The sequence below is a fragment of the Sorex araneus genome, chromosome 2, assembly GCF_027595985.1.
Source record: "Sorex araneus isolate mSorAra2 chromosome 2, mSorAra2.pri, whole genome shotgun sequence".
NCBI classification, from domain to species: Eukaryota; Metazoa; Chordata; class Mammalia; order Eulipotyphla; family Soricidae; genus Sorex; species Sorex araneus.
This window is the reverse complement of record NC_073303.1, coordinates 31,195,437-31,211,440: the sequence shown is the minus strand read 5'-3', so window position 1 is coordinate 31,211,440 and position 16,004 is coordinate 31,195,437. Positions and strand designations below refer to the sequence as shown.

The following is a 16,004-nucleotide window of genomic DNA, read 5'->3' as shown; positions in this document are numbered from 1 at the left end:
CCCTCTGCCACGCCCCCTGAGAGGTTTACCTTTGTTTTTGGTCCACAAGCAGCTCTGCCCTCATGGATGCATGAACCCCCCAGGGGCGCTCAGGGAACTCTATGGGGTGCCAGGGATGGAACCCAGGTGAGCCGCGTGCAAGGCTTTTAAACACCCTACCTGCCCTCTCTGGCCCGAGGGTTGGCTTTCAGAGCTTGACTGTAACAGGGGCTTTTGACTGTTTTCACATGTGACCCTTTCTGAGCCATACCCGGCGGTGCTCAGGGAATTATATGGGATGCCAGGGATCGAACCCAGGTCAGCCACGTGCAAGGCAAGCACCCTCCCCGCTGTCCTATTGTTCCGGCCAGTGACGCTATTTCTGAGAAATGCAACTCAGCAGAGCGTGGCAGACACACTCGCTTCACTACATGGTGAATTTGGAACCAACATTCAGAAGCTGACGGTTGTCCACTGTTACAGGGAGGACGTTATGATGCCCAGGGATCGCCCAGCCCTCCCCCGTCACCACGGGCACCTGTCCGCCAGTCCCATCCTGCTCTCAGCTCCATCCTGAACCCAACATTCCCTCAGGCTGTGTGCTTCCCCTCCAACCCCACAAATAATCGTCAGTCAGTTTGTTACCAAACCCAACATTTATTGAGAATAAAGGAAACCAGTTGGCATAGAGGCCCGATTCCAACAAACTTGAGCTGAGGATGGCAAGAGAAGGGGGTGGGGAGGGGCGGCCAGCCCGAAAGTCACCCTCCCAGGGAGGAACCAGCTCTGGGAGGGAGGGGGCTGTCAGACCTCCAGGGCCTGGCTGGGGTCTCTGCCCAGGAATGTGTGAAGGAGGGAGGGGAGGGAGTCGGCAGCACCCCGAGGTGCGGTGGGCTGTGAGCAGCAGGTGGCGGAGGTGGCTGCCGAGGAGGTGGCCGTTGGGGTGTGGGTGGGGGAGCGCGTGGTCCATTCTCAGGGGTTGACAGGGGGCAGGGAGCCGAGCTCAGGCAGCAGCTCAGGGTGGGGGTCCAGGCGGGCCAGGCGGCTCTGCTCCAGGGCGATGGCCTCCGCCGAGTGCTTGCACTTCTCAGAGCCACACTGGCAGGTGAAGTACTTGCTCTTGATGTCCCAGAAGCGGTCACCATAGTCGAACCTGTCGGAAGTGCAGGATGTTTGTGGGACCCCGACTCAGCCCACATCCCCTCCGCCCTCCATCTCACCCATTCCGGGCACCCACCTTGCCTGTCCCAAACACTCCAGGCCCTTGGAGGCATCAGTTTTGCCTCAGGCCTCACCCCACCTGCCCTGAGCAAGTTCAGGGCTGTTTAAAGGGAGGCCTGGGGCTGGACCATAGCACAGCAGGTAGAGCGTTTCCCTTGCACGCGGCTGACCCAGGTCCAAATCCCAGCATCCCATATGGTCCCCTGAGCACCGCCAGGAGTAATTCCTGAGTGCAAAGCCAGGAGTAACCCCTGTGCATCGCTGGGTGTGAAGCAAGAAGCAAAAAAAAAAAAAAAAAAAAAAAACCAAAAAAACCCAAAACACACACACACATACACACACACACACACACACACACACACACACACACACAAAACAAAAACAACCAACCAAAAAACACTCCCAACTAACCAACCAACCAAAAAACCAAAAACCAGAGGCCCAATAAATGCTGCTCGAACCCAGGTCTGGACCCAGTACTTGGTAGGCCCCAGTGGTACCAGCACCTCTCACCGCCCCCAAGTGAGGCCCAAGGCTCCTCACCCCAGCTCTTCCCCAGTCCGGATGTCCCGGGAACTGAAGAAGGCAATCCGTGGGAACCGCAGGTCTTGGTGCAGCATGAAGACCCGAACAGGGATGATGTTGGGGTCACACAGGTGGTTGATGAAGCGGCTGATGTTGCCATAGTAACGGGCATCGATGCAATACACCTCTCCGTCCTGAAGGGGGCAACAGCTCTTCACAATAGCCTCGGTGGATCCAGCCGGCAGTGCCCTCTCCCCAGGTTTCCACCTGCAAGCAGGGGGGCTGACTTCCCTCACCCACCTTGTTGTCTAAGTCGAAGAGGTAAGAATCATCCTCTCTCACATCCGCCTCGGCATCGGAGATCAGCTCCCCAACATACCTGTTGGGCAGGAAGTGGAGGTTCTGGAGGGCAGCTTGGGAGCCTGATCTCTCCTAGCCACCCTGTGGAACCCTCTTCACTCCCATCAGCTGGCCACGGATCCTCAAGTCGACTCGGTGGTGGGCAAGCCCAGACCCAGAGGGCCCGGAGGGTCGTGGACACTGGCCAGGAGACAGGGGGCTCAGGAGGAAATGCAATAGGAAGGGAATACGAAGAGACAATGCAGGACACATTCTCACCACTGGGGGTCCCCACTGGACCAGCAAGGGTTTTGAGGCGCGGTTGTGCGCGAAGTTATAGAAAGTTCAAGAGAAGGCTAGAATCCTGCCAAAGTCTCAGGCCCGGGACGTCACGCTTCATGATCTGTGTGTCACTGGTGTGGGTGGGGAAATCTGCTCAGGTCTAGACACTGGGAGGTTTGTGGCCTAGAATGACCCAGTAGGAGGCGGCAGAGCCAGGCTGAAGCCCAGGGCAGAGGGGTCAGGGCTACAGGGAGGGACCGAGGGCACCCACACAGGGAAGAGGGAGAAGAGCTGGTGAAGGCAGCGTCCCCGGGCCAGGAAGGAAGAGACAAGGCCGAGATGTGGAACGGAGTGCAGGAGGGCAGGGGTCTCCAGACGTGTCAGGGGAGCGGTAAAGGCAAAAGCAAATTATTATTATTATTTTTTAGCCACACAACATTGCTCAGAGCTTACTCTGGCTCTGTGCTCAGGGATCACTCCTAGAAGGGCTCAGGGTGCCAAGATTGAACCGGGGTCGGCTGCATGCAAGGCAAGTGCCCTACCTGCTGGGTATTTCAGCAAGGAGGATAAGTGAGAGGGTGGTGGGGAAACTGAGGCCCAGAAGGGAAGAGGCTGCCTCTCTGAGCAAGAAGATGACATGATGGAGAGAAAACAGAAGTTTCCCTAAACAGGCAAACGGGGCGCTTCCGGTTGTTTTTGCTTCTGCTTTGAGCCTACAGGAGTCCTAGTACATGTGAGTAGGAACCTGGGCCCGGGGGAGGGGATGGGGTACGGAGGTGGGGCAGGAGGCCCAGTGAGCCCCAACTCCGCAGGATAACAAAAGCTCCGAGAGGAAAGAAACCCGAGCAAAGTCTTCGGCAAAGCAGGTCTCCGACCCAGCTGTCCCCACACCACTGTCCCCGTTCGCTCGGGCAGGCAGGGGAGAGCGGGCAGTCAGGATCCACCCTCCTCCCAACTCACTCGCAGATGAAGGTCCCCTGGGGGATGGTCTGCAGGGCGCGGACCCCCCAGCCCATCTTGGCTGTTCGGTAGAGCTGCAGTCGCACCCTGGGGTGGGAGAGAGGAGGAAGTGGGGTGGGGGAACCTGAGAGAGCCCCGTGGGAGGAAGGGGCGGAGGCGGGTGAGGGTGGCTGCAGTGGTGGTGGGTCCTCACTTGATGCCACTCTGCACTACCCGGTTCTTGCAGTTCCTCCAGCAGGAGCAGGCCTGGTTACACTCGAAAATCAGGGGGGGCTCAATCTTGTTAAATTCCTGCAGCAAACGCCCGTCCTGGGGGGAGGGAGGCAGCGGGGCGGATTGTGTGGCCCTCTCCCTCCTCAGCGCCCGGCAAAACCCGGCGCTGGGCCAGGGAGATGGCGCAGGGGGGCTCCCCTGAGCACTGCGCCTGGAACGTCTACTGCCCCCCTCCCGGCCCGGCTCGAACCCATTGCTGACCCCAACTGTGAGTCAGGAGAGAGGAGTGGAGGGGGGTACACACAGATCCCGGAGCAGGAAGCGTGGTCACCGACTTCCGCTTGTTCCCCGACGTACCTTGTCGTACCAGCAGCGGATGCTGAGCTGGCCACACAGGCAGTTGGAGCTGGAGCAGTCGTCCACGCACGTGCAGTGCTGCGCCGGGAAGCAGTGGTCAGCTCGCCCCCACTCAGCCCTGCCACTCCCCTCCCCCCTTCCTCCCAGACCCGCCCCCACCACGGCCAGCTGCCTCTGCTGGCCCTCAGCTTACCCAACCATACTTACCGGTACCCCTCGGGGGCCCAGGGCCCCCACTCACCTGCAGATGGGTGATGTTGCGGTCAATGTTCATGGTGGACGTCTCGCAGTTCTCGGAGATGTACTTGTAATCCTCGGGGCAGGGCTCACCGTCCACGCCATTGACACAGGGAATGGGCACATTCTCATAGCCCCGAGCCACGTCCCTGCAGGAGGAAGACGTGCCGAGGGGGCTGAGGGGGCTGGGGAAAGGGTGCGGGGAGCTTCCTGGGCACAGGGAGACCTTAGGGGAGGGGAAGAGGGTTCTGCGGCTCATGAGACCTGTAAGGCTTCCAGAGAAGGTGCAGGACACGCGGGGAATTGGAATATCAGACACAGAAGTGACTTGGGACTGGGGAGACAGTGACCACTGGGCGGCCTCTAAGCATGTACCTGCCAGGCCTACAGTATTGGGTCGGGATCAATGGGGTGTGGGAGTGGACCCCAGGATCCCGGGCAGCCCCAGCCTCTCACCCCCAACGGAAGAAGTAACCATTTAGTGTAGTGTACCCCCAGTAGCACATGGGTCGGTGTTTACGCTGCGACGGGGAGCACCAGGGCTCCCAAGCAATGCTCAGGGCCCCTGGATATTCTCGTCGGCCGGGCCCTGTGACCCCACTGCTCTGCAGCTGGATGCTCAGGTCCAGCACAGCGCTGGGGGTGCCTCAGGCCACACCCTGCAGTGCTGGGGTGCGGGTGGGGGCAGGGAATACACGGTGTAGGGTTGGGGACAACCTGGGGCCTGCAAGGCACGCGCTCCAGTCCTCTGAGCTATTTCTTATCTTTTGTTTTCAGAGGGCGCACCTAGGGCTCTTTGCTCAGGCAGGGCCATGCTGGAGGTGCTCAGGGGACCCCATGTGTTACCAGAACTCAAAACCATGTTGCAGCTCCATGCAAGAACCCCAACTTTTAAAAATTTTTACTATTTCTCTGGCCTCCCCCTCTATATTCTCCCCACCCCCCCTTTGTGTTTTGGGTCACACTCCAAGTAGCGTCTACTGCTCAAGGTCGAGGAGTTATCACGTTCTGAAAAAAAGTGCTTTACCTGGGGCTGGCGTGCACATTATCATACACAGGAAATATGCACCAGGAGTAATCCCCAAACCAAGAATTATTACCATTCTACTCAGGACACCCAGGAGTGATGGCCTAAGAAGAGCCTAAACTGTTAGTCCTAATGTTGTCTTTTTTTGCTTTTTGGGTCACACCCGGTGAAGCTCAGGGCTTCCTCCTGGCAGTGCTGGGGGGACCATATAGGATGCTGGGGACTGAACCCGGGTCAGACTTACCTGCTATGCTATCTCTCCAGCCCCTGAGCTGTTTTCCTATGCACAGGTTACCGTTTAGTTTTTCACTGTGGGGAGGGCTGAGATGGGGAAGGGTCACACCTGACACAGTTCAGTATGTGACAGAGCATGTGGTATCAGGATCATACCTGGCCTCCTGCCTGCAAAGCAGGTACTCAGCCCGCTGAGCTCTCTCCCCAGCCTGTTTACTAGTCGTTGCTATGTTTAAGAAGTGCACGTGACTGGGGTGAAGAGCTAGTTCAGTGGGTAGCGTGCTGGCCTTTATGCGGCTGACCCAGCATCAAACCCCAGCATCCTCCGTGGTCCCGAGCCCCCCAGGAGTGAGCCCTGAATGCAGAGCCAGGAGGAAGCCCTTAGTACCACTGGGTGTGGCCCCAAGCCAGACCAGACTGAACATGCCCATAATCAACTGAGATGTTCTGTCTGTCAGAGCCAGTGACCCTGGGATGTCGGGGGGCAGCGGCGCAGGGTCCTGGACTCACCGGCAGATGATCTTCTCGGTGCGGATGGCCCGATTGCCCACCCCGAGCCGCAGCTTGCGGTTGAGCTGGAGTGCAAACCACACGTCAGAGCGCTCCGGCGTCAGGTCCCACGCGGTGTCCCCCTCCTTGTTGCGAAGCTCGGGGTTTGCTCCGCGGGACAGGAACAGCCTGGGAGGGGACAGGCAGGGGGTGGGGTCCGGAACTGGGGGCCGTAGCCGGGTGTGTGTGTGGGGGGGCAGCGGGCTGTCAGGGTGTGTGTGTGTGTGGGTCCTCACAGCACACAGTCGTGGTAGCTCTCGCGGGCGGCGATGTGCAGGGGCGTGTCCCCGTGGTAGTTGACAGCATGGAGGTCACAGCGGGCATTCAGGAGGACCTCGGCAATGGCGGCGCTGCCGGTGAAGGACGCCCAGTGCAGGCAGATGTTCTCCTCCTGCGGGGTCGGGAGGGCACGCCACGGGCCCTGAGTGAGAGCTCCTCGGCGCCCCCCATTCAAGGCTATGCCCGCCCAGGGGGAGCCCTCCACCTGCTCAGGGCCTGGGGGCCACCGCGCCTGTCCTACCCACCACCCCCTCACTCACGTTGTCCGTGAGGGTGACGTCGGCGCCCCGTGTCAGCAGCATGCGGATCACCTCTATGTGCTTATGCTCCGCGGCCCAGATGATGGGCGTCCAGCCCCCGCTGTCCTGTGGGGGGGGTCAAGGAAGGGAGCTCAGCCGCGCACAGGCCCATCCACTGCTTGCCAGGGTGGGGGGGGGGACAAGGATCCAGCTACACCGATCACACCCCCTGGGAGTTGGGCAAATCACTTCATGTTTCTGGGCCTCAGTTTCCTCACTGTGTAAAAGGGATGAGAAGCGTCTACTGCTCAGGGTTGAGAAGTTATCACACTCTTTTTTTTTTTTTTTTTTTTGCTTTTTGGGTCACACCTGGCGATGCACAGGGGTTACTCCTGGCTCTGCACTCAGGAATTACCCCTGGCCGTGCTCAGGGGACCATATGGGATGCTGGGATTTGAACCTGGGTCGGCCGCGTGCAAGGCAAACGCCCTACCCGCTGTGCTATCTCTCCAGCCCCCTATCACACTCTTAAAGAAGGTGCTTTTCCTGGGGCTGGTGTGCATGCATCAAATGCAGGAAATATGGACCAGGAGCAACCCCCAAACCAAGAATTTTTATTATTCTACCCAGGACACGTAGGAGCGATGACCTAAGAAGAACCTAAGTTGTTCATCCTAAAGTTGTCTTTTTTTTTTTTTTTTTTAATTTTCGCTTTTTGGGCCACACTCAAGGGTGCTCAGGAGGTTACTCCTGACTCAGGAATCACTCCTGGCAGAGCTCAGGGGACCATATGGGATGTCAGCTGCATGCAAGGCAAACGCCCTCCTCCCCTCTGTACTATTGCTCCGGCCCCTGAAGTTGTCTTCTATAAAACACATTTCACAGTGAAAACAGCAGCATTTCCCAGAGAACTACACACTGTGTCTGGGCAGGAAATGCACTGAAAACTAAGGTGGCTTTCAGAGCTACTTCAGAGGCTTCTGCTGGCCAAAGGACAGATCAGTTCAAAGATCAAAATGATGACACCGGAGCCAGAGAAACAGCACAATAGGTAGGTGCTGGCCTTGCACCTGGTCGACCTGCGTTCCATCCCCGGTATCCCATATGGTCCCCTGAGCCTACCAGGAGTGATCCCTGAGAGCAGAGCCAGACACCCCTAAACCACCAGGTGTGGCTCAAAAACAAAACAAAGACTATAAATACATTCAGTTACAAAACCCTAGGAGTTCTGGATATTTCAAGTCATCATATTGGATATTTCAAGGCATTTTTCATGACCTCCCCTCCCCGCCAAGCCAGAAGCACTGACAGGAGTTGTGTCAAAAAAAAAAAAAAAAAAGGGGAAGGAGATAGCTCAGTGGGACAGATTAGACCCCCTATGCCTCCTCCAGGAGTAACTCGCCACTGCCCCTCCCCAAAATATGAGAGAAAAAAGGGGTTCAAAGGGCAGGAGAGTGTGCTTTGCTTGTAGAGGTCTGCGGCGAGTCCCCAGCAACCCACGGTAATCTGAGAACTGCTGGGAAGCAGCCCAGGAGTACCCCAACAGATGGAGAGATATGGGGCAGCCCGAGATGCGGAGGAGGTCAGAGGTCAGGCAGGCAGGCAGGAGACTTGGGCGGGCAGGAGCGCCACTGACCTGGGCGTTGACGTCCACCTGTCCCGTGCTGAGCAGCAGGCTGACCATCTCCAAGTTCCCGATTTTAGCCGCGTGGTGGAGGCAGGTGGAGCCATCCTCCTCCTGAGGGCGAGGTGGGCAGGTGAGGGCCAGGCTGGACTGGGCCCCCTCTGGCCCCCTCTGGACCCGCCTGGCCCCCAGCCCCAGCCCCCGCCTGCCGTGCCTTGCTGTACACGCAGCCTCCGCGCTGCACCATGTAGCGTGCCACCTCCAGGTGGTTGTTCACCACGGCCTCCATCAGCGGCGTCCGCTGCTGCTTGTCCACGGCATTGATATTAGCTCCAGCCTGAAAGGAGGGGTCACACGGGCTGGCACCGGCAGGGGCTGGGCAGGGTGGGCCACCGGGGAGGGCTGGGCCTCACTGACCTGCAGCAGCACGTGGCAGATCTCCACGGAGCCCTTCTGGGCAGCAGCGTGCAGGGGCGTGCGCTTGCTCTGCTGGTCGCTCTGGAAGTTGGGGTCCAGGTTGTCCACTGTGGAGAAAGTCCCCGCCGTTGGGAGGGAGAGGGGCAAGAGGTGAGCTGGCCAAGGCTAGGTGGCACCTACCCTGGGACGGCTACATAGGGTGCCCTCCTGGGCTTCTGTGTTTATGGCCTTGTGGCACTTAGGAGGGGAAGGGGCGAAGTGCACTGGCCTGCCCCTTTCTGACCACTGTGTGGGGTGCGCTGCCCCAGAAGGTTGACGCTGACAAACAAGTGCTTAGCACTGGACCCAGCACCCACATCACTGCATTCCCACTACCGCCCCCAGGTCCTGGGGTATGAGCCCCCCCCAGCCCCCTGAGCACCCTAAGCCCCTCTGGGCAGGGATGGCACTCCCATGGCTGCAGCCTGCCACGGCCAGGCACCCGGACACTCACGCAGCATCAGGACCACCTTCTGCAGCTCCCCCTGCTTCACCGACAGGTATAGCTGCCGCGGGTGGAAACGGAGTTTCTTCCGCCTGCCACAGGGAGGGGGTGAAAGGGCCGCGCAGGTCTTGAGCATCAGCCTCAACCGCTGCAGATCTGTCCTCGGGCCCCGTCCCAGGCAGCCCCACTCACCTCTCCGACTCCTGGATGACCAGGGCCTTTTCCAGGGCCTCCCGGCCCGGCCCCACAGGCAGCCCCACAGCAGAGAGGCAGCCCCCATTGGGCAGGGTGAGCGAGGGCCCCGAGCTGTCGATAGTGTCGGCCAGGGGATCACAGGGTGCACGTCGGGGCTCCCCGTGCCCTCGCATCCGGGCGCTGCGGAAGAAGGTACTGATGTCCGGCGGCATGGGCAGGGGGCAGGAGGCGGACAGCAGACAATGGGGGGGAGGGGCTGGTACCTGGGCTGGGAAGTGTCCGCTCTCCCGGGTGCATCCTGGGCCAGGGGTGGAGGGGCAGGGGCTGCAGTGCCGGCCGGCGGGGCCCCCCCGTCCCCCCGGGGAATGGTCACCTCCTGGGCCTCGGACGCGTCCTCCCCGCAGTGAGGACAGAAGACCATCCCGTTCAGCTGCGACACACAGGCTCTGTGGAAGCGGTGGGCCACCCGGAAGTCGGGGTGGCACTCGAGGAAGGTCCCCTGGGGCAGGACGACGCATGTTCAGGCTCTGGGAGGCCCGTCTACCGCAGGCCCCCCTGACCCCCACGAGCCTCCCCGCTCCCCCCGACTCACCGCGGTACAGAAGTAGCCGCAGCCGGGACAGCAGTGATGCTTCACCATGCGGGCTCGGTGCGTCTCGCAGAGCACCATGAGCGCCACGCGGCTGGACGGCCGCATGGTCTCCCGCTTGAGGATGGCGGCGTTACAGCCCGACAGCTGTGGGCGGGCGGGCAGGGAGGGGTGAGGCCGCAGCCCGGCAGCACGCCCCCGGCCCCTCCAGCCAGACCCAGGCCCACCTCTCCGTCCACGCTCTCCGTGGCCATGCACTTGTGGCCCGCCCGCTCGCTGATGCGGTCGATCTTGGGCGCCTCCATGCGGCAGCTGCAGAGGGGCAGCTCCTCGAACCCGCGCTCCGTCTCCAGCGAAGACGTGTCATTGGACACTCCTGGGATGGAGAAAAGCAGAGCTGCCGGAGGGCCTGATGCCCATGCCCGGGGCCCCTCACCCCAATTTTCCCTGTCCAGCCTCCAGAACCCCGAAAGACTAGCCCCCCCATTCCCTCGAGCCCGAGGGTGCCCCTAGTGGCTCCTGAGCCCAACAATTGGCAATTACCAGCATGGTTGGGGGAGAGGGTCCCCTCGCTGGGCAGCTCCAGGGACCCCAGCGGGACCTCCATGTACTCACTGGGCCCTGAGGAGCCCACACCGTTCACTCCTGCCAGAGACAGAGAGCGTGAGAGTGCGAGCTCACGGGTGCTGGACACCGGGCACAGGCAGGTGGACATGCACAAGCGGGTGGACATGCACACTCTGCAGCCAGGCCGGGGGGCTGGAAGAGGAGACCCCCCCCGCCCACCAAAGCCGCGGCGCCTCCTTACCTCTCGGCTCCTTGGCTCGCGGCGGCTCCCGCTTGCGGCGTTTCCGAGACGGCTTCACCCACGGGCTGTCCTTCCGCCATTTCTTCTTGGCTTTGCGGCGCCCGCTGGAACCGCTCTGGGGTGGGGGAGGGAGTCGGAGAGTCCGGCCCGGCCCGGCCGCTTCCCCTGGCCCAGGCCGACGTGCCCGCTGGCTCTTACCCTGTCTGACTGATTGCCCGACTCTTCGTCTTCCTCCTCTTCCTCCTCCTCCTCTTCCTCCTCTTCTTCCTCTTCCTCCTCCTCCTCCTCCTCTTCCTCACTCAGCTGCTCAGCTAGAGCTTCAACCTCAGACTGCGAGAAAGGCAAAGCGGGGTGAGAAGAGCGCAACCTCAGGCTCCAGCTCTCTGCCGGGAGAGAGGAAACCACTGCGCGGGGCAGTGGGCTCCTGGGACGTGAGTGTGGGCAGGGAGGGCGGGGAGGGGCTGGCTAGAGAGCGGGGTGGGTGTGGACGGGGTGCCAGAGTTACGACAATGTGTGTGAGTCCTGGCCACGGAAGATTAAGGGAAATACAACTTTGGAATCATCGTAATGTTCCTACGGAAGCAAGGCTGCCAAGGGCCGCGAAGACCACCAGATGGAGCACAGATGAGAACCTTGCCATGAAGCGATGGGCTGACACGGAACCTGGATCCACGCACCAAACTTAACGTCACTAACGAGAGGCCACACGAGCCACGCCTCCTGATAGGGAGCAACAGAAAACCCTCTGGCCAGCTCTCAGGTCTATCTTGGCAAGAAACAAATGACGACAAAAAACCAAAATACTGCGCCCCCCCCAAAAAAAAAAGAAAAGGAAAAAAAGAAAGAAAGAAAAAGGAAAAAGGAAACACTGCTGAAATTGACCATGCTTCTCGATCCCGAGTGTACAACGAACAGCGGGTGGGAGGAGCTCTTGGCCCCACGCACCGACGCCGAACGTGAGGAATTCTATACAATGACCCGTCTTCATCAAAAAAAAAAAAAAAAACCGGCAAGAGATGTTTTGTAGAAGACTCAGAAACCTCTATTTCCAAAGCCACCTACAACCAACGCCAACCAAACCGACGTGTGGACCTCATTCAAATCCTGACAAACGACACCTGGGGATGAAACAACCAAGGAAATGGGAAGGCCGGGAGCAAGGCAATGACACCAGGAATTGTGAGAAACCACTAGCATGAGGTTAGAGAAAACAGACGCCTCGTTTGCGGAAAGAAAAAGGGAAAACATGTCTAGTTTAAAATGATACAATGACCGGGAGTTGCTCTGAACCAATCCAGCAGATTGCACGTGTCCGGATAAGGGTAACAGGAGTTCACTGTGGGCTGTGTATTGATAAGCGCTGACACTGGGGCAGGAGAACGGGGCTGGGCTGGGGGGTGGGCCGGGCCTTGCTGAGTATTCTTCGGTGGGTATTTGAAAAGCTCCCCCCATAGGCATGAACTAAAACCAGCAAAGCAGGTTAAGACTAAACAACATATGGCAGGGGCAAATGTAAACGAGATGCAATCAAACAAAGGAATAAACAAGCAAACCAACAATAAGATGGGATGCTGAACCCAAAGGCCGCTGCGGAGAAGGGCAGGGGAGTGGGATGGGGGGGGGGGAGCACGCACTTGGTAGTCAGGTACAAATAAAATGGAGCAGTGAACAGGCGGTGTTCCAAAGAGTCAAAAAAAAAAAAAAAAAAGAGAGAGAGAGAGAGAGGAGAGAGCAAGGGGGAGGGAAGATGGAGAGCGAGCCCTGGATGAGGGGGAGTGCTGGCCGGGGAGGGCGAGTCAGCTCCCTCTCACCTTGCTGTCAGAGTCCACCCGCTCATCCACAGAGTAGGAATCATAGTAGAGGCTGAAGTCGTCCCCCACCACCGTCTCCCACTCCTCCAGGGACCCGGGGTCCCCCTTCTCCAGGGTCACTTCTCCCGAACCCCGGGCAGAACCCAACTCCTCCGACTAGAAAAAGATCAAAAAAATCGAAAGCTGCTGGCACCTTCCCCACCGACCCGCGTCTCCCGGGAGGACAGGAAGCAGCAGCCCCAGCCCCAGGCTCCCTCGGAGCAGCCCCCCGAGGCGGAGAGGACCGGGGCCCAGCCTCTCCAGGCTCACCAGGCCACCTCCTGAGTTCAGCTTCCTCCTTTTGGCCATATCTGGAAGGAGAAAGGAGTGAGGCCTGTACTCTTAAGACCCCCAGGGGGACAGTCCACAGCAAGCCAGGTGGGGAGGGGGCGGGACTGACCTGAGGTCACCTTCCCCAGCGAGTGCACGTCACCACTCATTCGGAAATGCTGCACTTCAGGGGGCCGCTTCTCAGGGACTGGGGGCTGGGGGGCCGAGAGGGAGCACACTTAGGGTCAGGGAGCATCTGACAGATTAGCCTGGAGCCCCAGGTGGGGGTAGGCTGGCGAGCCACACCCTCCAAAATGCCATCTCAAGCTCCAGGAATCAGAAGGCGGCATCGAGTCAAGTCACCGAGAACTGCTGTTTCCCCAGAGGAAGCGTGTCAAGCCTGCCCTGCACCTCACACTTTTCAAAAGCAGCAGGAGCGGGCCTGCACCCATTATACAGAGGAGGAAAACAAGGTTCGGGGCGTGACGGAAGCTAATCTAAACCACACCCACAACAAAATGATAGTGAGAGCCCTAACGTCCATGGTTATCAGAATTTCAGAGATTTGGGGCCTTTATCAGTTCCCTTCTGAGTCATGCTGGGGTAGACAGGAATTGGTAGAAAACCCTTTAAAAAGAAAAAGTTGCCCTGGGGGGCTTGCCCTGAGGCAGAAGGGAAGAGTGGTTGGAAGTTTCTTTGCATAGTTCATTACCATAAGAATAATTAACAAGGTCATTAACTCTTTGGGTAGATTCTTCTACTAGCCTCTCCCCCAAGAATGTAATCTCTAGGAAGCCAGGAACCTGCCCGTCCAGAATAAGGCCCCTAGCCGCGTCTGACACACAGCAGCAGCATAGTACCTGGGATTAGGAAAGTGAAATCGTCAGAGCCCAAGAGGGCTGCTGACCCCTCCAACCCCCACCGCATCCTCACCTGTCCATTTCCGGGCTTGGACATGGTTTTCCGGGCGCGGTGGACCTTTGGCTGTCCCTCCGGGCTGGTTGTGGCCAGAGGAGGTTCAGGCCCCGCGGCAGCTGCCGCTGTCCCCTGGGCCCCTGGCATACTCAGCAGCCTCATAGCCAAACTCTGAACGGACGGGGGTGATTTCCCTGCTCCTGTCATCGACATCTTGGCTCGGCTGGGACACGCGCCCCCCTTGCCGGGGGAGGAGGGGAATGACTTTGTGGCATGGCCTAGAAGAGAGAGAGGCAGAAAGGCAGGTTAGAGGGCAGTAGTGAGAGGACCCCCCCACTCCACCCGAAATGCACCCCCCCTCACCCAGCAAGACGCGGCCTCCCTGGTCTCCGTCCCCCTCCAGGGTGTCCGGCTCATCCCCAATGACCGGCATGGCCCCAACTGGGGTGTCAGCCCCCTCATCGCCAACGGTGACAGTGACAGAGGCCGGGGATGAGGGAGCTGCCGGCTCCAGAGCCTCGGGCTTGGCCTTGGGCAGGCTCTCCTCACCGCGAGGGGCATCGCCCAGAGAGCCATGACCTGCCAGCGGAGAGGAAAAGTTCAGGGTTAAGGGCTCAGGAAATGCCGTGCTGGGGGAGGTGAAGGGCCACGCGGGCCCGGTTCTGCTTGCACTCACCTCTCTCGGGGGCTCCTCTGGGTTCCTTCTCCAACATCAGCGCCCCCATCTCGGCGGGGGCCTCGCCCTGGGAGGCGACACAAGGGATGGGAGGGCTGGTCAGCCCGGTAGGAAGTTGGGGGGCCCAGGACGCCTGGGCTCTGGGAAGAGACAGTAGGCTCCGGGGCCTACCTCTTCCCCGGTGGGCCCCCCCTCTTCCGCGTCCTCGGCTGCCCGGAGGGGCCGCACGACCCCTCCCCCGGGCCCGCATCAGCCCCCTCCCTCTCGGCAGACCCCGCATCTCCGGGGCCGAGAGTAGAGGAGGGGGAGGGGGCGGGGCCTCTGCGCCCCGGCCCCGCCCCCTCCTCCCGGCTGCACGCGCCGCTCCCCCTTTGTCCCCCAGGCCGCGGGGACCCCGGGCACCAACCCCTGCAGCGCCCGCTGCCCCCCAGCCGGGTGGACGGCCCCTCGTGCCCCTCGCGCGTGCTCCCGGGGCCGCGGCGCCCGCTACCCACTCGGGGGCAGCCGGCGGCTGCACGCGCGCCTCCGTGCCCACTCCCCCCACCTCCCACCCCCTGGTCCCCTCATCCGCCCCCGGTGGTGGCCCTCCAGTTTGCTGCAAGTCCCGCCCGGGCCCCCCGGCCCCGTTGCACCCCCGGAGCATTGCACGGGCGCGCGCTTCCCCCGGGCGCGCGCGCGGGCATGCACCCGCCTCTCCCCCTCCCCTTCCGCACCTCGGCGGCCGCCGCCGCTGCAGCTCCCGCCGCCGCCGCCATCGCCGCTTGCGCTGGGGGCTGAGCCGGCGCGCGGCCGCCCCGGGTCACGTGGGCGGGGGGGAGGGCGAGGAGGCGCCTTAAAGGGGCCACCGCGCGCTTTCTGGCCATTTTCCCTGGAGAACGGCCTCGGGCTGGCTGCGTCTGCCCTAAGCTGGGGCTGCAAGCGGAGCCCTCCTGCCTCCAGCGGGGAAACCGAGGACGGGGCCCCCTCGCCGCCCTCCACCCGGGTCTCGGTGACACGCAGCCCCGCCGCGGCCGTAGTCCAGGCTCAGCCGCGTGTGCGTCCGGGCGTCCCCCAGGTCGCCTCTGAGTTTCTAGGTAATGGACAGACGGCCTCGCCTCGGCTCTGGCTTTCTCTAGCGACCAGGAAGGGGGTGTTGGGGACGGCTCTTTTGCTCTTAGCAGGTTCTAGAATGATGGTTCTTTCCCATGGGGCACTGCATTCCTTTTTGACAACCTGGATGCAAGCTCTAAACGTCTACGCATTACAGCCCATAAAATATCTAGGCACTCCTACTAGACATTACACCAACGTACGCCCCAGGGGATCCAGGTAAGCCCCAGAGACCCCCGAACCAACAATCATCTGGTGACCTTGACCAACAGTCGCACGGAAGCTGCGTTAGGGAAGGCTCCCTTTAGAGGCTGCATCCTGCCCAGTGTTTGGGAAGATGTTTTGACTTCAGTTATTATTTGACACAGCAGGTGGTTGGAATACAGGGCACCTGAGGCCAATACAAGACCTCTGGGAACTGTAGTTCTTTTTGGTGCTGAACCATTCCAGAGCTTTCTGGGAATTGTAGTCTTCCCAGCCCTTTGCTCCAAATTTGGTGGATTTTCGTTTATCAGGACCTGAAGCCTTCCCCCCCCCCCACTCCAAATGGTTCAACAACGAACTCTGCCCGTCCCAGGCCCCGCCCCGCCGCGTCCCTGAGAAGCGCAGGTCAGAGGGTGCTGGTACTGCCAGACAATCATGATTG

General features: G+C 60.4%; 1 protein-coding gene across 5 annotated transcripts; it reads right to left on the bottom strand.

Moving 5' to 3' along the window:
- Window positions 1-622: 622 nt before the first annotated feature.
- Window positions 623-15,057, bottom strand: EHMT2 (euchromatic histone lysine methyltransferase 2). 5 transcript variants are annotated; one of them, XM_055127307.1, is made up of 28 exons: window positions 14,983-15,057; window positions 14,270-14,336; window positions 13,957-14,172; window positions 13,612-13,871; window positions 12,809-12,893; window positions 12,679-12,719; window positions 12,370-12,525; window positions 10,757-10,888; window positions 10,559-10,673; window positions 10,294-10,395; window positions 9,978-10,126; window positions 9,754-9,897; window positions 9,425-9,660; window positions 9,159-9,341; window positions 8,976-9,058; window positions 8,483-8,589; window positions 8,280-8,402; window positions 8,078-8,179; window positions 6,463-6,567; window positions 6,160-6,314; window positions 5,885-6,052; window positions 4,118-4,262; window positions 3,877-3,954; window positions 3,500-3,615; window positions 3,307-3,393; window positions 2,026-2,104; window positions 1,744-1,919; window positions 623-1,132 (listed from the first exon to the last, which is right to left on the bottom strand). In XM_055127307.1, the coding sequence occupies exons 1-28, from the start codon at window positions 15,022-15,024 to the stop codon at window positions 952-954; spliced, it is 3,633 nt and encodes a 1,210-aa protein (XP_054983282.1). In that variant the 5' UTR covers window positions 15,025-15,057; the 3' UTR covers window positions 623-951. The 5 variants fall into 5 exon arrangements, with proteins under 5 accessions (XP_054983282.1, XP_004621350.1, XP_054983281.1 ...); XM_004621293.2 differs by lacking the exon at window positions 14,983-15,057 and having other exon boundaries at window positions 14,270-14,813; XM_055127306.1 differs by lacking the exons at window positions 3,307-3,393; window positions 14,983-15,057 and having other exon boundaries at window positions 14,270-14,814.
- Between the last annotated feature and the right edge of the window lie 947 nt (window positions 15,058-16,004).